Source organism: Channa argus, chromosome 3, assembly GCF_033026475.1.
Source record: "Channa argus isolate prfri chromosome 3, Channa argus male v1.0, whole genome shotgun sequence".
Taxonomy (NCBI): domain Eukaryota; kingdom Metazoa; phylum Chordata; class Actinopteri; order Anabantiformes; family Channidae; genus Channa; species Channa argus.
In genome coordinates, this window is record NC_090199.1 from 6,081,023 (window position 1) to 6,105,881 (window position 24,859).

The window sequence follows — 24,859 nt, forward strand, 5'->3', positions numbered from 1 at the left end:
GCAGGGCTCGGTTGCTGCTGCTGTGTGATTATTAGCGGCAACAAAATGCCTATTTGCGTTGTTGAAGAGAGGGGGAAGTTAAATTGAGCTGCAAGGACTGAGTGAGAATCCTGTTATGTGTAACACAGGACACAATGTTGCCACACTGTGTCCATAAGGCATGATTGTGTGTGTTCAGCATCTACTACCTGGACCGGACTTAACCAGTCAAAATGGGGGCTTTCTAATGACTTTCACTTCCTGTTTCTCCAATAACAATGGTTCCCACACAGACAATAGGAGTGTGCCAGCAAATCCTTCAGTTTTTTTTTTCCCTGTTGACCCACTTAGCCATCCCCAGCCTGTGTGTATGTGTTTCAAAATTAAAATAAGCTATGTTAATTGGCGTGTCAGTGACATGGGATAGACCGGTGGCCTGACCTTGCCGATTGACCCGATTCTTAGTCGGCTGGCTGGTTTAGCAGAATGTTACGCCACCTGCTTTCATCTGGAGGGGACGCAGCAGATTGAAAGGGGAGGCAGCTAAAGCAGATCAAAAGGCTGCGAGTGACTACAAGCATGTGCACGTTTACAAGTGCCGGCTCGCTTTGTGTGCTCGCATGGGTAAACCCACACACAGAATCGGCGTAAACCCACTTGTGTCTGATGCCCTTTCATAGATGGACACAGCCAGGCCTGTTCTTTCAATAGGTACAAGTCAACCCCCCACACAGATCCGCAAACACACACACAAAAAAACAAATGACTAATGACTTTAATACTTCAGGCACAAATGGAAGCAGTAGTCCTCGCAGCAAACAATTCTCACTTCACCAGGCATCCGACAGGAAGAGAGGCAGGACAGAAAGGTGGTGGAGGGGGAAGAAATGGCGAATAGATGTTTTAATCCTGCCTTGAAAATAATGACACACCTGGGGAAACCACTGCAACGAGGAGAGCGTCTTTGTTTACTGTCAAGATGATGTTCAGAGCCCTGTCATTAGCAGCGATTTTATGCAAAGTGCAGTGAGTCAGCTTAGTCTGCCACACGATCACAACGCAGAGGAGGAACAACCTTATGGTAGCCGAGATGTAGCAGTTAGCCTTTTAGCTTCCAATAGAGTAAAGTCAGTGGGCGTGGTGAAATGAGGAGGATGCACGCTGCAACTGACTAAAGGGAGTGAATCACTGCAGTGGAGATTGCTTTTTAAGAGAGCTGTGTTCATTAGCGGAGCTGCACAGTGATGGACGATGGTGCAGGAGGGTTGTTGGAAATCGGGAAGATTGACATTAAAGCCTTTTGTAGTGAGGGGAAACCTTGCCCTCAGGCACACATGCATAATTGGCTTACCTTTTTAAATTGGGTGCTCTGTCAACATAAATGGAGACTGACAGCTGAACTGGAACCAGGACGGAGTATATTCTGGAGAGTGATGGAGGGGAAAGTGAACCCAGATCGGGAGAAGGTGATGATGAGAGCAAAACGCACGAAAAGTTTCATTATATGGTGAAACACAGTCCTGCTTGGGACGTGAATAAAAATGCCTGATAAATACTATTTCAGCACTTTTCAATCACGGCCCGCCTCATCAAATATGTAACATATCTTACAGAAGTCATCGAAAATTAGCTGACAAGGCTTCACACGTGAATTATGAGAAGCCTCGATTTAATGGTACACTATGTTTTGAATTCAAACCACAGGAATTAATGTGGATTTTATCCTCAAGCTTATTCATGTTTTAACACTGCTAAAACTTTAAACACAAAAATTTGTCATTGACATTGGTGTTAGCAGCAGTTTGACAAAAGAATCACGACTCAAGGTCCGTTTCCCAGCGTTTTCTGGAGCTTTCGACTGCTGATGTCTTACAAGTTAATTTAAATTAAGGCCGTGAAAAGTTTTGTTTAAATTTGTGTTATATGAAAAACATTGCACAAGTCAGTGGAGAGTAGAACCTGTGTTTTTTTTTTTTTTTAAATGTGTAAAAAGTTTAGTTACTTATGTGAGTATACCTGCAATTTACAGATTGAGCCATTGAGGTAGTGAAAAAAGTCTTCTACTACTGAATGTTCATGTAGATGCAACATAAAGGCGTGTCCAAGAGGGAGGAGGAAGAACAATAATAATGGTACCAGTAGAAATGTTGCCCTGCAGCAATCACTAGTTGAACCGCATTGTCGTTGCTGCTTTTCTTAGCTGCGGCTGTCTGAATTCTTTACGCAACAATCGGGGCGAGAAAGTTGCGACAAAACAAAGCTAAGACCGAGCGTGTCTGATTCAAAAGGTGACTTTAGCTTTATTATACCCTCTGGTGGGTGTGTAGCTTTGAATGTCCCAAACCAAAAGTATTCAAGTGCATAAAATTAAAATACAAACAATTACTGCTGTTGACTTTGATTTGTATGTGTGTGTGTGATATAGATAGGATTGTTTGGTTTGTGATTGGGTTGTTTAGTGTGGCAGATATTTTATCTTAATAGGTGGAGATGATTTGTCTTAAAGGCTGATTATGAGAAGTTCAAGCTAGCTAGCACTAAGAAGCTTTTAAAGATCTGGGCATTTATCAGGAAACAACCATCTCAACCAAGGATGCTATTGAGTTGCATTATGGGAATCAAAATAAACGGGGGAGTTTCCTCTACGGTGAGCTGTGAGATATTTTACCGCCTGTTTCTGCAGTTCACACTTCACAATATCTTCAGTTAGCCTCGGGAGAGGGAGCAGTAGATGGGGAGAGACGGTGAAATGTGCCATCGAACACTTGTCTCCACCTTCAGTGCAGAGAGGGAACTGGGTGGGGAACAAGAGAGCGACCTCATGGACCGCCACAGAGCTGAATTATAGATGAGGTTGGAGAAATTGAGGCGCCTCCGCCGGCTTTTCCCATCCTCCCACATGAATCCGTGCTTCTTCACCTGCGCACAAAATTAAACTCACCTACTGCACCCAAACAATATTCACCGCACGCACCAAGTCTCACAGAGGCTGCTCACATTCACACTGCAGCTCCAGCCCTCCACTGTTCACGTACACATAAACGCTGGTTCGAACAAAACACACACACACACACACACACACACACACAGACTTTCTGAGGTTCTTACCATGCCTGCATTATTGAAAACCACTTAGCGCGCTGGCTTTCTCCTGACATTCTCCGGACTCACCAAACCAGTGACCCATGAGCACACAGAAAAAGTGCTGCATTTTGATACAGCAGTGTGAAGGCAAAGAGCAAACCGATTTTTAACTGTGTTTTTGATGCTCGGAAGTAGAAATGTCCATTTCCACTAATAAACAAGACACTGATCTGCAGTTTTGACTTACTATGACAAAAAATTGGGGTATTAACTCGATTAAAACAACATTGGGTTAGTAAAATAAATAATGACTTAGTAACTCATAAGTAATCATAACTATACTAACTATACTCATAACTAATAAGAATTAATACTTTGACTTGTTGCACACTACTTCCTGATGGTAAACCTAACTAGCTTTGTAGAGGTAGCAGATTTTGCAGCTGATCCAGAGCAAGCAGGTTATATTGTTCTTAGATCTGCACAAATGACAACATGTGAAATATGTTGTCAAGCACTTTATTTATCAGATTAGCATTAAGGAGAACTGGCTCAGCCAGATCAGTGTGGAGCTTGTGTTCTGCTGAGACATGCGGGTGGGTTGACACTAAATCGCCCGTAGATGTGAGCGTGAATGGGTGTATGTCCCTGTGATAGACTGGTGAGCTACTCAGGGTTCACCTGGCCTCTCGCCCACTGATAGCTGGGACTTGCTCCAGCAGCTCCTCAGTGACGCAGATATGTATTGCTATGTATATTACCCAACAATCCCAGCTTCAACCGATTATAGTGGCAGTCAATGTAAGTAGGGCTCTAAACCAATAAATGCACACTTTAATTTAAATTTTAATATGAGAATTATGGATTCTATGTTATGTTTTTGCAGTGGTGAAAGTGTAAACTCAGACGCGCTGTGTGGCATCCATCCAAAAGCAGCCGCTCAGAACATCAATCCCAGTATATTCAGACACAGCTTATCGCCATTTGAACCAATACAGTGGCTCCAATACAAGTCAAAAGGCACCGCTCAAGCATGGCACTCAGCCACGTGCACCAAGGCAAAAAGACAAAAAGATACTCGTGCATGTTGCTCTGAAATAACCAGCTTTGTTTGGCATGAATTGGCAGCCATGTTTGGATACCTTTTTATTCCATTCACACGGAGCTCATCCCAGCCTTTAACATCTCTGAGTAACATATCTCAGCAAACGCCCTGAATCATCTTTTTCCATTGTGGAAAAACAACTGTTTTGCGATATAAACTGTTGGGAACCTTGTTGCAGCTTTCGTGAGACTTTGCTCCCGTCCCCCGATGCCACAGGAGGAACAGCAAAGCCATTCAGCCAGTGAACAAAGCATGACTTCATGCGTTTCCTAGAAACAAACGCAACTAATGTGAGTGACGCAATGTGATAAATCCATGTGAATGGTGAAGTGCAGGTGACTGCCCCGGGTGAAATTTCATCTTTCCACAATTTTTCCAGCGAAACATGTTTGTTTGCTGAGGGGGGGAGGGGGGAACCTGCAGTCAGTTTAATATCCTGAGGAAGGTGGTTTCTCAGGATTTCTAGTCCTTTTAGTCCTTTTATCCGAAGTGTCATTTTGACTTTAAGAGTCTTTTCCGCTCTCAGAATGATCCGGTTACAAGCGAGCATCACTATAGCTACTGTGTCCTTGCTCCTTATTGTTTACTGTTGGTATTTTATTACAGAACAAGCTCTGTTGTTTCAGTCCGTCAGTATGTAACATCAGGATATCAAACTACAGGCTGTGGTTATGACTGTGCAGGCCGTTTACATCCCGGCAGCCCTACACGTGATCGTGAAACTGTCCTTACTGAAAATCTAACCAGTTAAGACAACAGGAGTTCCCCCCCTGCCGTTGTGTTTTTTAGAGTTGGTGCCTTTGTCACGTTGTCACTCGCAAACAAAAAGTGAAAGGGTTGAGGGGTTGTTTGTGGACTTCAGTATCCAGGTTACAGTTGGATCTGCGAGCCCAGGCTTCCGAAATAGGTCAGAGGTGATGGGTGAAATGCGGTTAATCTTCTTCTGCGCGTGTACGTGGATGTTGAAGTGCACGTTAACGCTGTCGGTGTGAACAGGTGGCAGGACATGGTTTAGGAGTTTGTGGCTCATTTGAAGTTGGGGAAAAGTTTTTCTTCTTCTTCAGCGCCAGGTTCAGGCCCTTAACTAAGGACCCTTTGGACTTGGGATGTGACTGTCTTGTTGGAAGCTGGACTCACTAACTGCTGCACCCCACTGTGTTTTGTTTTTTGTTTCACTATCCCCCCACGGGGCCTCGTTAGGTGAGGTCAACAGGCTGCTCAGGGATTGTTGGTGGGCCTCAACGAGCAGAGAGACACTTTGTAGTTAAGATGAGTCGATACCAAAGCCTCTGCCAGGTGGAAAGGTGTTTGTGAGTTTTCTTTGTGCTGAAAGAGAAGTGGAGGTTCTCACGGAGCATGGACACACACACACACACTCACACACACACAGAGTGCAGACTGTACTGTCTTCTTGTAAACAAAGGCCTTCAAGCACTTTGGAGAAGCACTGCATCATTTATCATTTCACCTATGGAACATTTTAGCTGATGGGGCAACATTTGTAAAGCCACAAACTACTTTTCTTTTCTTGTAATCTGTTCTGTAGGGCTGAATACTGAATCTCACTGCCGTTGGAGCACTGGTCCTACCTGCAAAAGGTTTCCTAGTGTAGGGTTGGTGGCCCACTTGTGCCCCCCTTTTTAAAATGTAAATTCCACTGGTACACGAGAAAAAAAAACCTCCGAGCTGCTGAAGGTTGTCGGGTGAAACGCTGCAAAATCCTTTTGTGTGTGGGCACGTCGGCACTGTGATTTACTGAAGCCTACAGTACTCAGAAGGATAGTGATGGGGATTCAGCTCGTTTTACGATGTAAAAACAGTTTAATAACATAAAATAGTTCTTAACCAGGTTAGCTAGTTGGTCTCACTTGTTATACTAAATAATAATTTTGGATGAATGTGTTATCTGCGCCTATTTCATTTCTTATAAAGGTAATCGACACAAACCAAGGTGGACGTGTGTGTGTGTGTGTGTGTGTGTGTGTGTGTGTGTGTGTGTGTGTGTGTGTGCGCACACAACTGTACTTGTTGCGAGAATGCTAAGATTTAGGATACGAAACTTTCCTTCTTTTTTTTTCTTTGTTTTTTTAATAACTGGATAAGTGGTTTTCAGCCAGATGTGAAGGCCACATACTGTACCGCAGAATGTTTGCTGTTGCAGGCTTATCGCGGATCTTGGCTCTTTATTGTACTCATTTGGTTTCGCCACCTCAAAGTTTGCATTTAGTTGTTAGTAATGAAGGAGAGAAGGCAACGCAAATAATATGATAATCCACACACAGAGTTGATCTTAAGGACACAGTAATAATGCCTGTGTTTACACAACATTTTATACTTTTAATTTTGATTTAATCCTCGTGTTTCTTCTTTTGCTTCAACTAAAGGCCGTTCAAATGATGCCGTTTGCCGCTTGTTCCTCCCACTGCTGCCTTCACAACAGACTAATGGTAAATGGTCTGCACTTACATAGCACTTTCCTACCTGTTGGCACTCAAAGCGCTTCACACTGCTTCTCATTCACCTTTTCGCACTCACAATCACACACACGCTGTACACTCACCGGTGTTTTCAGTGTTTTGCTCAAGGGCACTTTGACAAAGTGACCGGAGGAGCCGGGGATTGAACTAACAACCGTGGGATTTGGGAGGAAAGCTGATCTGTGACATTTAAAAGTATGAACATTTTGGTCAGCTAAACAAACACTTGTATAAACAAAGGAACTCTAACCACACACACACACACACACACACACACACACACACACATACACACACACAAAGCATTCCAAAACTGAACACATGCCTAGTTTTGTATGGCTGTGTATGATGGGTGTTGGCCAGATATTAATAGAGATTTCTCAGAGAGCTTTCTCCCAAGTTTTTTTTTTTTTTTTTTTCTAGCAGGATGGAATGTAAATTCAGATTACCACAGTAGGAGAGATAAATGATACGAGGTTTAACCTCTTTGTGGCTGAAGCGTTTGTACAGTACTATACATCTATCACAGCATAGAAACAAGAAGTAAATATTATAGAAATAAGCAGGACTTGAGCTGAAATAGTTAATTTAACAAGTGCGTAGATTTTTAGAGCCCATAAGTTCATTGAAACAGTGCCCCCTTGTGCAGGTGAAATGACACCTTTTGGCACCAGGCACCATCATGGCTGATTCAGTGTCCTTACAACAAATGGCTGGTGTAAAACTACTTTATTAATATTTTATTTAGACAGACATAAGCTGCAGTCATATGCTGTGCACTTGACAGCAGTGCTTGGGGGGCACGGATAAGGTACATAAGTCTGTTTTTCATAAGTTTTTTTTATTTTTATTTTTTTTAGAAAAGCTGCCACGAAATCAAGCGTTTTAGGCCACAGCATTCGCAATACCATTCAGCCACTTGCACGGCTCCCAAATTTGTGGAATACTAAATTGCAGGACCTGTTGTCCTTAAAAATGTAAATACTTCACAGGCTTTTGTAAGGATTTGTGCTCTGATTCAACCAAGATGTATCCTGCTTTATCTTTTAATGCCGTCTTCTGTAGGACCTGTCCACATAAAAAAAAAGTTTTCTCAGGACGTTAGTAGAGCGATCGGCTTGTGCTGCACGTCAATATCGCCTTTAAACCACAGCTAAAGGCGTGTGTATAATATAAGGTACTTGGCTACCCAGGCAGTTCCTCAGGGTCAAGGTTGTAACACAGTGCCTCTGGCTTTCATATGTGGATATGTGTTTCTTTGTGGTTAATTTATTTATGTTTTCTCCATTTTTAAATTCACACATTTTTAGTAGTACTTGTCTGGCAAACTACTTGAAAAGACCTTGAAAAAAAAACTGTTCACGCATGAAAACAGTTGAGCCACCTTAATTCCACCTGGGATTTTTGGTCCCCAGTACATCTAAATTCTGAGTCTGAGCCTGTAAGAGGTGTTAAAAGGTTGCTGCGTCCCAAATCTGAGATGCAGAATCTCTTAACATGCACGAGTGACATTTTATTAAAAGGTTTTTGGTGCAAAATGAGAAGGAAGTCACTTTTGCTGCTGCCACAGTTGCATTAAATTTTTGTGCATTGGGGGAGAAAGAGAGATGAGTCTTTTATTCGCCCCTCGCTTCCTCCTCTTTGTCTTTTATGGCGAACGCTGTGGGAGGCAGAGAAGAGCAAAGTGAAGGAGGGAGAGGGTGAACGTGAAGGGGAATTAGAGATGACAGATAATAGTGGGGAATTGAGAGAGTTGCAGAGGGGATGTGGCAGTGGGAGATGAGGTGGAGCAGCGCTTCAGTAATACACCGAAAACCCCACCAGCTTCCACCTCGTCTCCTCTTTCCATTTGATTCTGCCCCTTTCTGCTGCCATCACCCCCTTTCGCTTATCCTGTCCCCTTCTCTTCCTGCACGTATGATATTGTGTTTATGCCAGCTGAGGTATTATGTGCTTAATTTATAATTTCAAAAAGCAGTCAAGCATATTAGCAAGCAGCTGGAGTAGTTACACAACATAACACATTTGTGTCTATTTCTGCCAGAACTGCATTATCTGGGCTTTTTGGCTAAAGACGAGGGGAGCGCGGGACAGATTCCTTCCCACAGCGTGACCTGAAAACAGCCTCAATCACCTTCCTTTTATTAATCTTGCTATATGGCTGCTGAAATAATCCATTATAGAGATCCAACCAGGGGCTTTTACATTTTGCATTTGATAAAATTTGACATTTCAATTAGGATTTGATGAGAGGTTTGGCACAAGTAAAGTAGCTTCGTTTGTGGTGAAGATGTAGGTCTTCACCATGTGGTTTTGAATGTTTTTGCTCATTGCGTTCTGCAGCTACAAATGTCTGTATGGTTTTAAAATGGATGCATAGTGTTTTCGGAGACAGATTAACTAGATTTCCAAACTGTGCACACAGTGAAATTTAAGGTTATAGAACATACTGCACTCTTGCCTCTGACTGTTCCTACATCAGGAGGTGCAGCAGCGTTACTGCTAAATGTCCATATTGTATGAGCCAATCAAGGGTCCACAGTTCAGTTATTTGTTTTATGTAATGTGTGTTTGTGATGTGTCAGTGTACTGATGTCATTAGTGGCATCATATGGCTTTAATAGTTTGCATCTGATGGTTGCCTATGAAGTTTACCTTTTAAGCTTGTTGACCAGTAGTCAAGGTAGCTATGCAATGCTAAGGGTTTGTTAAAGAAAGATGCAGTTCAGCTCAGCTACCGAAGGGTCCAGACGTGACACGGTAGCTGGAGCAGAGGAACTGACTACAAGAAAGCATGAGGTTCAGCTCAGCTACTGAAGGGGACATACATTGAGAAACTTGTTTGATGAAGTGCTTGTGAGATTACTTTGCTTAAAGTTGTATGTACAATAGATCTGTGATCGGCTAAGTTGAGAAGCAAGTACAATAAATGTTCAATGTTTGTCTATGACAACAATCTCGGGAGTGAAGTAGGTGCTGAAGCGTCAGGAGCGTCAGATTCCAGTAAGATCACCTCTACACATGTAGTGAAGTAGTCACTACTTTTCCTCATTTGTCTTTATCTATTACAAATTCATGTGCAGACAGCTGGGCCTATGCAGTAATTAAAATCTTAGCTATGTTAAGGTGTTAACGAGAAAGTTTTTTTTTTTTTTTTCAGTTTGTGACCGAGGTTCAACAACCTGATGAAAGTGTTAAAGCGCTTCATTCGCTCTTAATCTCCAGGCCACTTATGCCGCCTCCATTCTCATCTCTCCACTGGAGCAAATCTCTCCATAAGACCTCATCGCACCCTCATCTTCCTCCTACCTCCTCCTCCTGTTTCGTTTCATATCGAATAATTGAGACCCTTGAAGTTGGGGGGGGGGTTCGCTGAACAAGCTACTTCATATTTATGCAATGCATTGCTGGTATGTCACAGGCAGCATTGGCTCACTTTTTTTATTTACCCCTCAGTGTTTTGTCTTTATCCCCCTGCAGGCTGTAGGCTTAATGTGGTCCGTATTACCTATTATTGTGTGTAATTGTTTTGTGTCAGCTTGTACTTTTGAAAAATCGTGACCACGAGTGCATTTTATAGCCAATGAACATCCGAGTTCTCCGTGAGCAAAACTACAAATAATGATCCAATGACCCAATTGATTTTTCTCATCTGTGCAGGCTTCACTCTTTTCTTCTTTTCCTGTATCTTCACTAATGAAAAGCTGCAAAATGGAAATTGGATTACATAATTTAATCAGCATGATTAGCAGCATAAATTATGTACAGCTCAGTGGGCAGAGCCAGGTCACAGCCCTGCCGCAAACAGGCCTTTGATTATCAACAGGTCTAATTATGCTCTTATCAAAATTTTGACTTGAATAAACGTGTACTTTAGCAAATCTCAGTTTAAAATGCTCTGAATATGATTTATAGAACTATTGATTATATCTGATTTTAGAACCTCCTCTGTAATAATCTCAAATTTATTCTGTAATCTATATAATAAGTGTATTATCTACATACAAAGAGTAAGAATGTAAAGAAACAATATGAAAATCAGTTTAATCTTCATAGTCAACCTGTTGATCCTTTTTCAGCAAGTATTTTCATGCTCCTTTGACTACTGTCTTGTAATCAGGGGAGAACGCGGCAGCCTGAGTGGAAAAAACTCTAAACATTGTTGGTCCGAAGGGTAAAGTCCAGGGCAGTGGCTCCATTTATTTGAGACTCTCACCAAAGGCAACAGTTGGTGTTTCTTTGCAGTATGAATTGGACTCATATTTCTTAATTTGTCTCCATCCTAACCCGCCCCCTCCTTTTTCTGCTTCAGGATGAAAATGCGACGGCACAGGGTGTTTTTGCTGTGCACGGTGGGCCTGTGTGTCATCTCCTTCCTCCACTACTACAAGGCCCTCCATTATGTCTCCCTGCTGCGTGAGCTATCTGCCCCATACCCCAACATCAAGTCCTTCATCATGGTCACCGGCTTCTTTTGGAGGGAGAAGGGCATGGCTGCCACCCCTCTCAGCCCCGCCTCCCCGGAAGAGGCTCCTCCTATCCCGGATATACGCCCAATGGATGGCAAAGCTAGAAACATGCCGGGAGATGTGGCAGCGATGGGGGCCGGTGGTGTCCTGGCTGGAGGCGGTGCCGGTATCGATGACAGAGCAGGGCAGGAGAAGGACCTGGCACTTCCTCGCCCCTGGGAGAAACCAGAGGAGCATCAACGGGGTGACAGATTGCAAATCGCCAGACAGGTAAGACAGGTTGATGCTTGTTTGAACCCAATTAGTTTTGATGGTGGATTTCAAATGTCAACAGGGACTCGCTCCCAGCATTACGCAGGTTTTGAGCAGGGAGACTCATTAGTCTGTGGGATTACTGGGATATCCATAATATTAACCCTCAGTTCTTTAGTTACCAGCACGGTCAAACATGGGGCCTGTTTTTCATATCTGAGTTGTCAGGTTAGCTGGATAATTTGGTTGGTTGCTCAAAAGTTTTGCCAAGCTTGTTGACCAAACAACATATCTGCAATCTGTCAGATTTTGCTCTCAATATAATGCAGGAATTAGACAAATGATACACTGATCTTTTCTGATTTTGGTTTTGTTTTGGGCTTTTTTCCAACAGAAAGCTGAAGACCAATTAAGGCCACGCCCTGCTTGGCCTGACCACTCAAAGGGCCAGGACATTTTAAAAATGGGAGACCTCCATACGCGTACGCACCATCTTCAAGATGACAAAACGTCTTACTTTGTCCGAACCAAATATGGCGCACTTTGCTTTAGGCAAGGGACAGAGGTTGTTTCCCCAAAGGAGCACTCTGGGAAATTAGGGGATGCTGCAGCCAATGAGGCTTTGGACGGGGCTCAAGTCGTGGCAGCTGGGCAACGAAAAACTCTGGAAGTCCAGCAGCAGCCCTCCATAGCTCCAAAAGCTAAGGGAAAGTCCAAGGGCAAGCGCCTGGTCAAGTGCGTGTGCCGGCCCGGATGGCACGGGCCTTACTGTGGGGTTCCCACCATGGTGTACCACTCCAATCTGCCCACCAAGGAGCGACTGACACCCAGAGAGACCCCACGGAGGGTGATCAATGCAATTAACATCAATCACGAGTTTGACCTGCTGCACGTACGGTTTCACGAGCTCGCCCAGGCTGTTGATCTTTTCCTCATCTGTGAATCCAACTTTACTGCCTATGGAGAGAAACGTCCTCTAAGGTAAGACACATTTCTGGACCGGTGTCTCTGCTGAACCTATACAAGACATCATAAGTGTCCTAATGTAGATAAAGTAGATTGACGCATTACTGTTGTTTATCTTCCATTTCAATAAACATTCATCAGTACAAAATTCCAAAGTTGCACTAAATCCCAACTCTTAACAAAACGCTGAAAGTTGCTGATGCAGTCGGTAGTTGCTGTTTACTGCTCACAGTCTTTGTTTGCAGCCAGCCTTCACGCTTCTTTTGGTATCAGTCTACTGAATAACAATTACAGTGAAGTTTCTTCGGCAACAGCATGAAATGCCTCGGGAGCAATTTTCCAGCAGATTATGACAAGAGCGACATGATTGACTCCGCATGTAGCCTTGGAGGCAGAGATCGGTGTGTTCAATCATAGGATGTGACACAGCATGAAAGCAGCTACATGCGGTGAACAGTCTCTTTCGCTGAGCATATCAACAGGTTAATTGAGTTGTTCTTTCAGTCAGCTTGGTGTATGGACTCCGGGTGTTCGGCACTGAAAGGCATCATCTGTCAAACAAGGGCCTGTGTTACCTTTTGTTCCTTATCACATATTTTAACTTTCTGCAAAGAAATTTAAAATGCATACTGCTACACTTCAGGTGTGTTTTTACCAAATGATACTTGTGTTTTTGTTGTGTAATCCATCTATTATCTTAGGCACTTATCCTTATCCAGCCTGTCCCAGGTGTCACTGGGCAAGAGGCAGGGTTCACCATCGACAGGTCTACAATCTATCTCAGGGCCAACACAGAGAGACATACACAGACAGACAACCACTCACATTCACATCTATGGGCAAGTTAGAGTCACCAAGAAACCGAACACGCATGTTTTTGTTGCATTGCTCCACGTTACTGCTACCAATAGTCAATATGTCCAAACCAAAGAAATGCAGTCAATCAAAATTGAAGCAACCTATTATATTGCTACTACTGTATAGTGTCACCAAAGGTCAAAAACCATCAGTGTGGCACTATAAAGCTCGTACCTTAGATAAACCTTTGTCCATAGTTGCACACAACAGCAGATTATCCTTGTCAGACAGGTTTTGGATAACTGAACAGAAATGGAAAGCATGAGAAATGTTTCCCATACTTTCTGGTGTGGAACTGACTGGATCAGCTATATGCAAAAATTGTCAGCTTGCCTACTAAGTTCTTCAGACAATGAGCTGCTCTGTTCACACACAGCCTGGGTCGGGTACTGACGTTCCGCTAGGGAACTGCTAAGGTGTTGACCGTTAGCTTTGTGGGCCAGCTGCTACTCCAGTGCATGTCTGAAAATGGCTTACGACTGCCATAACCCACTCAGTCACATATGTAATACCTGTGATCTTTTCAGTTTCCTGCGGCGGCTCCTCAACGGTACGTATGACTACATACGTCACAAGATCATGTACGTGTTCCTCGACCACTTCCCAGACGGTGGTCGGCAGGATGGCTGGATCGCCGATGACTACCTGCGTACCTTCTTAACACGCAATGGCATGTCCAGGGTATTGGGTGTCAGATCCGACGACGTCTTCGTCATCAACGATGCAGATGAAATCCCAGCACATGAGGGTCTCCTTTTCCTCAAGCTGTTTAACGGCTGGACAGAACCTTTTGCCATACACATGCGCAAGGTAGCAACATATTTACATTTTCTTCTTTGCAACTATTAACGTTTGAAAGGAGTAAATGAACTATATTTTCTTGCAGTCTGCTATAATCCTATTTTCTCCTTCTTCTCTCCACATGTAGTCACTGTACGGTTTTTTCTGGAAGCAGTTTGGCTCCCTAGAGGTTGTAGCAGGCTGCACAGTGGGGATGCTCAACCAAGTCTACGATGGGGACGGCATCAAACTGCGCCGTCGCGAATACTACACCATGTCAGGTTTCCGCAAGTACGAAAACGACACAGGCCACATCCTGGTGCAGTGGTCGGTGGGCAGCCCGTTCCATTTCGCTGGCTGGCACTGCTCTTGGTGCTTCACGCCAGAGGGAATCCTCTTTAAGTTGGTGTCCGCGCAGAATGGAGACTTTCCACGTTGGGGCGACTACGATGACAAGAAAGACCTTGACTACATTCGCAAACTGATCAAGACGGGGGGCTGGTTCGATGGATCCGTGCAGGAATATCCCGTTGTGGACCCCAAAGAACACATGTATGCCCCCAAGTACATGCTGGAAAATTACAAGAGGTATCGCTACCTCCTGGAGAACCCTTACACCAGCATGCCCAGACAGAGCGATGGGTAGGATTCTGGAGGACGTAAACGATACCGATTGATGGCATCTCTCCTTGGAGTACTCCACCAGGCAACACCAACGTTGCCGGGATTTAAAAAAAATCATTTGCGGGACAAAAAAAGGGAACACTGAGTCACATCCTCCAAGGAATTCTGGAGAGAGCATTGACAGGATACAACCACTGGATAAACTAAATCATTTTTTTTTCTTCATTCCTTCCTTTTTTTGGGGGGGGGAGGAGCCGAGCTGTCAGTCTTTTTGTCTCCCTGCCCCTCGTCTGTCCTCCTCCTACTTCTTTAACGGAGCCAATTTTGACACGCCCCCCCCCCCCCCCCCCCCCCCCCCCGGAGAGAAACAGGCGTGTGAAACCTGTGGAAAAGAGAAACGTGGAAATGACGAACTGCTTTTTTGTTTCTGTTTGTGTTTACTAAGGTTTACAGGTGTTTGATGTTCCCGCTTCACTCTCGCTCTTCAGATGTCTTCCTGGTATATTTGGTAACCTCCTTCCAGACACATTTTGAGATATTACATTTTTCTTGGTTTACAGCATAAAGTTACAAATTCTATTTAAAGCCCACTGGAGTATCTACCACCAAATGAAAAGGAATAATTTGATGGAGATGTTTTCATGTACTCACACTTGTCCACATGCACCTTAGACCTTAATATGTATTTGTAAAAACTTGTGTGGGCTTTGTCTTTTTATCATATTGTGAGGTTTTGGGCCGTGAAGGGGGGAGGGCAGTAAGTTCAGCAAGCGGAAACCGAAAGCATGCAGGAGAGAAACCTCAGGGGATGGGACGGGGGGAGAAGGGGGAAACGGCACGAATGAGATAGAAGGAAGGAATGAAAGATAACGAGGGCGGAATAGAGCCACGGTGAAAGGGAAAGGAGGGTCTCTCTCGACACTCCCGTTCCCCACGGTGCCAGCCGAGGCCTGAGTGTTGAAGGGATGTGTGCAGAGTGTGTGTGTGTGTGTGTGCCTCGGCGTATACAGACGGCTCTGAATAAATCCTGCCCTGTCAATGGGCGTCGAAGACAGATTAAACAGTTGTTTTTACCCGATGTGAACAATCCAGACTAGTTGAGAAAAGATCACTCTTCGGTTTCGCGTGTCCTACCCAGCAGCTGGGAGGAGGACCGTTTCCTTGGAAACTACAGTATGTGGAAAAAAGTGTGTGTGTGGGGCGGGGGGGGGAATGTTGTTAAGATGAGTGGGTGGGTTCACATAAGGCCGCATAAACTGCAGCGTTCAGATGAGGTCAGTGCAGACTGTAGGTCCTCTGGTTAAATATTCTTGTTTCTCCTCAGCTGTCAATCACCCACTGTCTGAAAATGACTCCTCAGAGCCTTTTCTTTGTGTCTCCTGTTCTTTTTATGCCACTGAGTTTCTTTTTGAGTGTGTGTGTCCCATTAATCCTTATTAGCAAGATATAGCTTCTCACTTCATTCATTTTTTTTTCTTCTGTTAAAAGTTTCCCCTCCAACCCCACACTTGCTCTTACACTCTGCTTTGGGTGTGTAGGTTTTTCCTCTTAATCTTCACAAGAGTTCCCTCTTTCCATAATAGGGACGTATTCATCATCTCTCAGCCTGATTACTCTGTTTCTACAGGGCAGCAGTTACTATGGCAATACCTCCCCTCTGCCCACAGATAACTATCGTGTGAGCATTAGACGGGAGCATTAGGCTTTTTTTTTTTTTTTTTTCTTTCTCCTTGTCGTAGTCAGCTTTTGATGTCCCCAAATAGCCATCGCCACCCGAATAGTTTTGCATTAGTTGGTGATGGGGTGTGTCTCGCGTGGGCTGACGCCACGGGGGATTTGGGCCATGTTCTTTTAATTGGTAAGAAAATCATCAGCGTTTGAAAATGCTAGGGAGACGTGTTGGAAGCTTGGCATAAAGCAGAACAACAAGGATCAAAGACTTTGCACTTTTCCTTTAATAGCCGGTAGACTGCATCCACCATCTGCTTCTTCAACACCTGTTTAGGCTTTACAGACACTGTTTACCTCAGCTTCAGGCTACACAACATTCGAAGGTGAACGGATTCGCAAGAGGAACGTTTTTAGAGAGGAAACTTGAAAACTTGCTGAGGAGTGAGGATGGGACTATTAAGTCCAAAGTTTGATGTTTGATACAGAATATTTCTGTCTTTTGTCTGCTCGTCTCACTCTTTTAAGGTGTCCTTGAGTAAGGCATCGAATCACAACCTTATCACTTCAGCCTCTTTGCGCGACAGTGGGATGAAATTCCAAAATTGCTAAAGTCTCTGGATGATTACCGAGTGAGTAGTGATACAGAGATTTAGCAGAACGGGCACTGCTGTTCCTCAGTCCATCCCCGTGCTGGCTCGTCGTGCCTGTGAGCTCATGGTGGGAAAATCAGATTAGCCAACGGGCCACTGACAGTCGTGTCGGGTCCGCGAGGCTGCCGCCTGAGTGGCGGCGTGATCTGCGGTGGCAGCTGTTCGCGGTTTCATGATGGTGTCTGAGCCAAACTCCCATCCAAACCCGGAGGGGCTGCACAGAAACAAGCTTTAAATAGGATTTGATATGAGGCGACAAAACAGACGACTACAATGCTGGATTACGCTCTCTGTTATTTCTGCCTTTTCAAAAACGGCTGATCAATAATGACCAAACAAAAACGGAAGGTAGGCTCGTTTACAAAGACAAATATTTAAGTCAGGAATTTAGACGGTTTTCCAAAATGTCCAAGGGAAGACTTTTTAAAAATGGAGTTTCAACTCAACTCAACTTTCCTATGCCATTAGAAATTTCCTTTGCAGACAGGCAACACAACCCAAAAACAAATATTGTTACAAAATGTAACTAAATCAAATTAAGCCCAAAAAAACAAAAAAAACAAAAAGGCCAGACATGTAATCAGTACAAAACCAACCACCAAAAGTAAAAATCTAATTCGATTGAGAAAAAACAAACGTTACTTTGTCTCTTTGGTAGAAAATCAGTTCATCCTCTTATATACATGCGGCCTTATGGAAAATACCAAAAGGGAAAAGATTACACTTCATAGCCAAACATTATCTCAGACACTGACAACATAGGCCTGGGTGTGTATTGTCTTTTGAGCTCTGGAAAGATGCATTTTACCAGAGTGTACTTGCAACTCGGCTTCAGTCAGACCGCACATCTGGCGAGCAGCGTGCGTGCGTTCGCATCAGAAAGAAGGACGCGTGCCAGATCATGGCGTCCCGACGCGCTTGAAAGACAAGCCAGGGTTACCTCACGCGGCTTTTTGGCAGGTTATCGCTAAGGCAACGATTCTCTTGATGGTTTCCTGAGATCCCTAAAAGCCTGAGGTCATCAACCAAAATAGCAGAGCAATAATGGTAAGATGTGAGGGAGAGCAGGGGGAGGACAAGGGGAGAAATTACACAGCTTTCATTTTCTACTTGGTTCTACTTTCACAACCTGACCTGGCTAAAAACTTTCACTGCTGACTCACTTTCAGTAAATGTTATGCAGACAGAGAGGACATTATTGCCCAGCCCTCGCCTTCAAAAGTAGACAGAAAAAAAAAAAAAGTTCTTTATAGGTAAGTCAGGAATTCAAGTTGAATGGGACCTTTCTGGGAATAGAAAGGAAATGGAAAAAACAAAAAGGGAGCGTTCTGTTTTATGCAAAGCCAAAGCTTGATGAATGGCGACTCGTATGCAAAAAGAGACATTTCGGAAACCTCGATACTCCAACTGCTGTTTTCAGTGACCGTCTTATTGGTAGCATAGCTACGACATGTGGGAGATGGAGGGAGGTAGTAATAAGCTCGCCTGAAAAACCTTTTTGACTTTTCATTTTCAAAATGGAACGTGATCGTGGCGATAAAAGGAAAACCGTCATCAGCAGCTCATCATCCCTGTAGGAAAAAGAAAGAAAGAAAGAAAGAAAGAAATCTATAAACCAATGACAGTTGAAGTGATAATGAAGTTGTCATGTCAAATGCTTTGTGCCGCCTCGTCGGGCTTGTTGTTGGCATTTAAAGGGTTTGACATCCTGATTGGGGAGCTGTGTCTTGCTCAGGGACACTTCATCAGCTTTGGGCCCTTTACCCGTTTTTTTTTTTTTTTCATTTAAACAAACCTGCTGCATTTATGTTTTGCTTACGGTCGGTCTAATCACAGCACTGGCAATGGGGCCTTACTTTTTTCTTGCTAACCACTAATGAAATACATACAATAGCAGATGACACACAAAAATTGTATTTTGTTTTTTTTGTTTTTTTTTTACAGCGTAAGACCTCTTACCAAAGATACAAGCTTTGACTTTTAATTTGATCTGGTTTTCCCGGGCACTTAGCCAGCACATAATCTGCAATAAACATAGCTGCTTGCTGCAGGTGGTTGTAACAGAGGGAATAAATTAAGCGATGGCATGCTGTAAACAAGATGGAGCGATTGCTGCTGCAGACAGCTTCGAAATTGCTAGGAACCCGCCATCTCCACTTTCTCGACCTTGGCGCTTTACACCTTGACGTTAGCAACAGCGGCCGAACTTGGAGCCAAGTTGCCACGCAAGTGTGTCGTCAGTGTTTCCTAAAGAAATATTTCTAAAAAAGCAGATGGGTAAAGAGCATCTGCAGCAGTGCATTATAGTATGTGCGTCACGTTTTCTTTTGAGTTGCCCATAATTTAGGCACCTAAAGGTTTGAAGGGGCGACGCAGTTACAACACTTTTAGTTAAGTATTCAACCAAACACAGAAGACTACTGGATTCCTATTAATAACATCTTATTAGAAATCTGTATTTTCTAACCCCCAGGCTGAGACTTGATAAAGAGCCAGAGCCAGCGTTATGCAAGTGCTCGCAAGGGCTGAATGCAGTTAACTACGACTGGTAAACTGATCCCTATTTGTAAAATATGTAGATGAGCTTTTAATGTGGCCTGACATTTGGCAACTACCTTTAAATTCCTGATATTGTGGAACACATGCACACCACATCGTCCAAATGGTCCGTTTCTGAATCGCACATGAAAAGTCCAACCCTTGTTTTCAGCACACTGTGTGTGTGTGTGTGTGTGTGTGTGTGTGTGTGTGTGTGTACTTCCCCCCCCGTCCTCTACCATCACCCCACTCATCTGTTGTATTTGCAGAGTGGCCGCCTGTCTTACATGCCTTCACGGCTCTGGCCCCCTGGCAGCCCTGTGGCTTCCACTGCTTGATCTTTTCCAAGAAACACTAGGCAGTAGGCAGCGCCAGAAATCGAGGAGGAGGCTGTGGGATGCAAATAAAATAGGGTTATTTTCCTGGGGTCCTTCTGACTTTTTGCAACTTTTAGACAGGAGGGAAGAAGAGTTCCAGTGTACCGTCCTGACACTCTGCTTTGTTTTGACCCAGCCCCTCCCATCATAGCCATTAATAAAAATCCTAATCAATGGGGACATTGAGGCTAAATTAGGCTGAATGCTTTAAAAGGCTTCAAATCAAATTACAAAAAATTGCATTCCTGAAGATTGGATTCTGAAAGTGGGGGGGGGGCCGGCACAGGCTTCCTGCTAGCCCGCGGCAACAGGAAGCTGCTTGTTGGCATCTTGGCTGTAAACATGTTGTTATTCTCTTCTTGTAAGTGACTGCAACCATTCACATTCCACAAGCTGAGCAATTGCACTAACTCCGACAGCTGCAGCGATGTGTCACCGCTGATTAGAAAGTACTTGGTGTTACAAACTACAAGTGTTACACAAACAAGTGCAAGTGTTTTAATGCTTCGTTTCTGATACCTTAGTATCAAAAGTGCTACAGTTTCTAACCAGGCACATACAACATCCCATTCACAGTACTTTGTGTATACTAATGAGAATCAAGTGATGCTGCCAAATGGACGTTATTTGTTTTTTTTTCCAACTTTTTCTAGTGTTTCCGAGGTCACGGCGTTTGGCCAACATTTGGCTCGATTTGCCTTTTGTAATTTGGGTGAACTGACCCTTTAAAGTATTTTTAAATTGTTGGAGCTTTATTATTAAGGATCCTCCCAGTGAGAATTCAAAACCTAATGTTGTTTTGCAGGACTTGCAGAAATGGTTTTGTTTAGAAAAGCGGCCAACTCGTGTACTGGAGGTGTCGGATGGAAAGTAATTTGCCCTGTCGCCCGCTGAGGTGAGTTCCAATTCGGCAAAGAGACGTCAAATTAAGCAGCAAAGCGCTAAAGGTGACTGAATGTACGTGTTTGTAAGTCAGGGGTCATAACGCGTCTGCATGTGTTCCAGGACAGACTGTTGGCTTCAGGCTGGCTGTGGGAAGAGTCGAGTCCATATGTTGTGACACATGTTGTGACAGATCAAAATGACATAAGTCAGTGTAGCGCAGCACAGACAGATGGACGCGGTGACACGCACGTGCACGAAAAGGCGGTCGAGCAGACCGGGAAAACTGGATGCAGACCAAATGCCATCAGAAAGTGGAGGGAAGGACTCCTCTATCCAGAAAGTATGAGGACTTACTTTTGAGTACTCTGATGGCGTATTTGAAGGTTTTGGGTCAAACCCTGTGGTTCTAATTGGAAGCCAATCAACCCTCTAACCTGAAGTATTTTTCTAATCTGAAGTATTCACGGCAATAACCGCACACAGGGTCCATGTACTATTACAAATCTAAGGAGGTAGTTCAGGATTTTCCCAGGTGTTAAGTGCATAACCTGAACAGTATGATAAGGTTTTAGATAGAAACCCGAATGGTTACTTTTCTTTCTAACCGTAACCGGCGTACGTTTGTTGCCTAAAGCCAAACACACACACACACACACACACACAGCACTCTGGTGTCAAACTCAGGTCTGTAGTAAGATGCTCCTGCACTTTATACCCCAACAGCCTCCCAACAACCTCCCCCCCCTTACAACTTGCTTTACCCACCAGAGGGTAATCGTCCACCGCGTGCGTTTGCATTTGTGGTTACCTTAACACAGGTAGAATGGCACTGTCTTAGGTAACAGCAAAATGATGGGAGGGGCCTGTTCTTTTTGACATGACAATACAGCCATCGCCTAAGCTCAGTGCGTGACCTCAGTAATTCCCTGGTTCCACAATCATTTCTGAGAAGAAGCTAGAAAGCGCATCGATGCCTTATCGTCTTTGCAGGAGATGTTCAGCGCCACATACGGGTGTAACGTTCAGGCGGTCGGATATTTTGGGCCGTGTCTGTGTGTGTGACTGTAACCAGAGTGTCTCAGCGCAGGACAGGCCGCTGAGACAAAGGAGGAGTGGGTACGGTGTTAGGAAGAGACAAATGAAGGGGAGGGGGAGAGGGAGCCTCCAGAGGGGTTTAGATTCCCCTGCAATCAGAAACAGACGGAGATGGAAAGAGTTCCTTCATTTACAGTCTCTACTCTAATTTAATTGTTTCTTTCTTCGTTTGCTTTGTTTTGCACTTTTATGTGAAGTCAATCAATGCGTCTTTCCTTCTGGGGCTTTTTGGTTTAAAAGTTTCACATTGTTTCTGGTGGAAGCCTAACAAGTGTCCCTGCCTCTGTTTTTCCTATTTAACTTGTGCTTTTTTGTAACTTCATCCACTTGGCAGCTTGACATATGTCTTTTTAATGGTGTGTGTGTGTGTGTGTGTGTGTTTCTATGGCTGTGTAGTCAAACTATAGTTTAAAGCCGTCACTGTGAGGACATTTTTGGACATTTCAAATGACAAATGGCTGTCTGAAGGTTGAGACCTGCTTTTAGGATGATTACAGACAGAATCCTACGTTTAAGTTGGGGTTCAGCATTTAGTTGGGTTAAGACGAGCATCCTCACAACTATAGTAAGAAAGTGTGTGCGTAAACTCATAAGTACCGTCTCAGCCTACTGCTTACACAGACGTCCACCTCGCAGCCCCCTTTGTTGCCTTAAAGGAGGCATGATGATGTGGCAGCCATATTGTTTTTTTGTTTTTGTTTTCTCTGCCATCTTTTCCTCGTGATGTTAATAGCATTAGAAACTGCTCACAGAGAACTGCACCACACACACCAACGCAGCGCGGCCTTCAGTGTGCTCTGTTCTGTGTTGGTCTAACAGTCGGGCTACTGTAGCTGCTGTGTGTGATCGCTATGAAGGCTCGCCATTGTGTGACCGAAAACCATTTTTCACGTCGCTCAGCCATTTAGAACCGGTTTAGACAGGCACTTAGAAGGACGGAGCAAGAACCCACCAAAAAAAAAAAAAAAAAACTAAATTCTGTATTGGTCATAACAAAGTGGTGCTGGTCCAGTGTGTTTGTTTTTCTGCTTCGTTTTTCCTCTTTTCTCACTGCTGCCCTCATTTTTTTTTGCTCCAAATAGACAAGGATGTCAGAAAACGGCAAAAGAGAAATGATCATCTCTTTTGGGGAGAAAAAAAAAACAAAACGCTTTTTATTTGAGTTGCATGCTGAAATGCAGATAGTGCTTCTGCCTGTAAAGCAATGAATTGCACCTTATCAGAGGGATTTTTTTTTTTATGTATACACAAATATATATCATGGAGATGAATACTGTTTATTTCTAAATTAAAAATATGAATCTTTTAGCTCGTCATGCAATGTATGCATCTTAAACAGGGTTATGATTTTGTATGTTTACTAACGCCGGGTTTCATTTCTAGTCTCTTTCACCATTGTTTGTAGTGATACCGCTTCATTAGGCAGCAGCTTCAACATAGGTCATAGATTTCTTCCAAAATACGATTTCAACTTCAGGATATTCAACACTTCATCGCCCGAAAACATTTGCGTGTTTTGGTTTTCGCTTTCATGCCATGAGACACAAAGGCTAAAAGATGCTGCTGCTTTGTGAAGCTTGTCTCTCTCTCACACTCACTCACACTCACTCACTCACTCACTCACTCACTCACTCACTCACTCACTCACTCACTCACACACACACACACACACACACACACACACACACACACACAAACCCTAACTCAGTGACCACTAGGAGGTGTCCCGCTTGTCCTCTCACATATCACACATACCTAACACTTGCCTTCCGTCCATCTTGTCCTTGAACAGGGACAAATCACACAAATATGTTTGTGACAAATGACACACACACACACACACACACACACACACACACACACACACACAGATGACTGGCACTAGGCACGGTGCAGCCAGCAGGTCTGATGTCCCCGAGGCAGAGTTCTGTCTGCAGCCAATTAACCAACACGGCCAGTTGCCAGGTCCATACCCATCTAATCCTCTCCACCATCCTGCCGGGTTGCCAGATTTAGTCCTCCGCTCCTCGCAGACTAGGCTTAGAATGCGAAAGGAATAATGGAAATAGGTTGGCTGTTTCAATTTGTTTTTCATTTTGAAAATGCAAATATCACAAGAAACTGGTCGTGTATGCACACACACACACACACACACACACACACACACACACACACACACACACACACACACACACACACACACACACACACCTGAGTTGCTTTCAGCTACATTCATGTTTGCAGAAGCTGTTGGCAGAAGAGAAATGAACGAAATTATTTTATTTTTGACTTAACGTACAATAACAACCTGTATCGCCTGCCTCCCTTTTTCCCCTTGCACTGATACTGATTGTATATTGTCGCATAGTTTATTTTTTTATATCATTGTTGGGGCTTAATTTTGTTTTCTGGGGTCGTTTATTATTTGTCATTCATTTTGAAGTGGATTTCAATGGGTCTGTAATTGTGCGCGGAGAGTGTGTGTTTGTACGAGACAGTACGTGAGCACTGCAGCTTCCCAAAAAAAAAAATGTGTGTGTGTGAAAGAAGAGAGAGACTGGAAGAGTGTGTTGTTCGGTGGCTCAGTGTTCAGCTCCCAGTGCACATCAGCCCTTTGCCTGTGTTCATCGTTGTGCCAGTGTGTTCAGGTGTTTCCCCTGCCGCTACATCGGTTCATCCAAACGAAAGCAAGGAAGAGACGATGGGAGACGAAGAGGTGAAGGGGGATTTTCCTCCCAATGGGGTGGGGGGGGGGGGAAAAAACAAAAACTCTTGAGGAAGAATGCATTTTTTTTTTCTTTCTTTCCGGTGGGGTCACACAGAAGACTGTAAATGTGTTCTATATATGAATGGCTGTATGTTAATAAACAAAAAGTAATGAGTTATATGACAAAGACATATAATAAATTAATTTTAAAATTTTAACCGTGTTGTTGCTTTGTCTGCCTTCATGAAGACGATGAGGAGGAAGGGCATCTGGAAATGAACACCGTTGTTCACCCTTGTGGCTTTTGGAAGCTCAAGAACTGTTTTAACTAGATTAAAAGGT

General features: G+C 43.8%; 1 protein-coding gene across 6 annotated transcripts in view; it reads left to right on the forward strand.

Moving 5' to 3' along the window:
* Positions 1-24,351, forward strand: part of mgat3b (beta-1,4-mannosyl-glycoprotein 4-beta-N-acetylglucosaminyltransferase b) — a 57,634-nt gene extending 33,283 nt beyond the window's left edge. For all 6 annotated transcript variants that reach the window (XM_067497189.1, XM_067497188.1, XM_067497187.1 and 3 more), the window contains 4 exons: positions 10,958-11,384; positions 11,761-12,347; positions 13,718-14,000; positions 14,119-24,351. In XM_067497189.1, coding sequence (XP_067353290.1) covers positions 10,959-11,384; positions 11,761-12,347; positions 13,718-14,000; positions 14,119-14,616 — 1,794 coding nt within the window. In that variant the 5' untranslated portion in view covers position 10,958 and the 3' untranslated portion in view covers positions 14,617-24,351. The remainder of the gene's footprint in view (positions 1-10,957; positions 11,385-11,760; positions 12,348-13,717; positions 14,001-14,118) is intronic.
* The last annotated feature ends 508 nt before the right edge of the window (positions 24,352-24,859 follow it).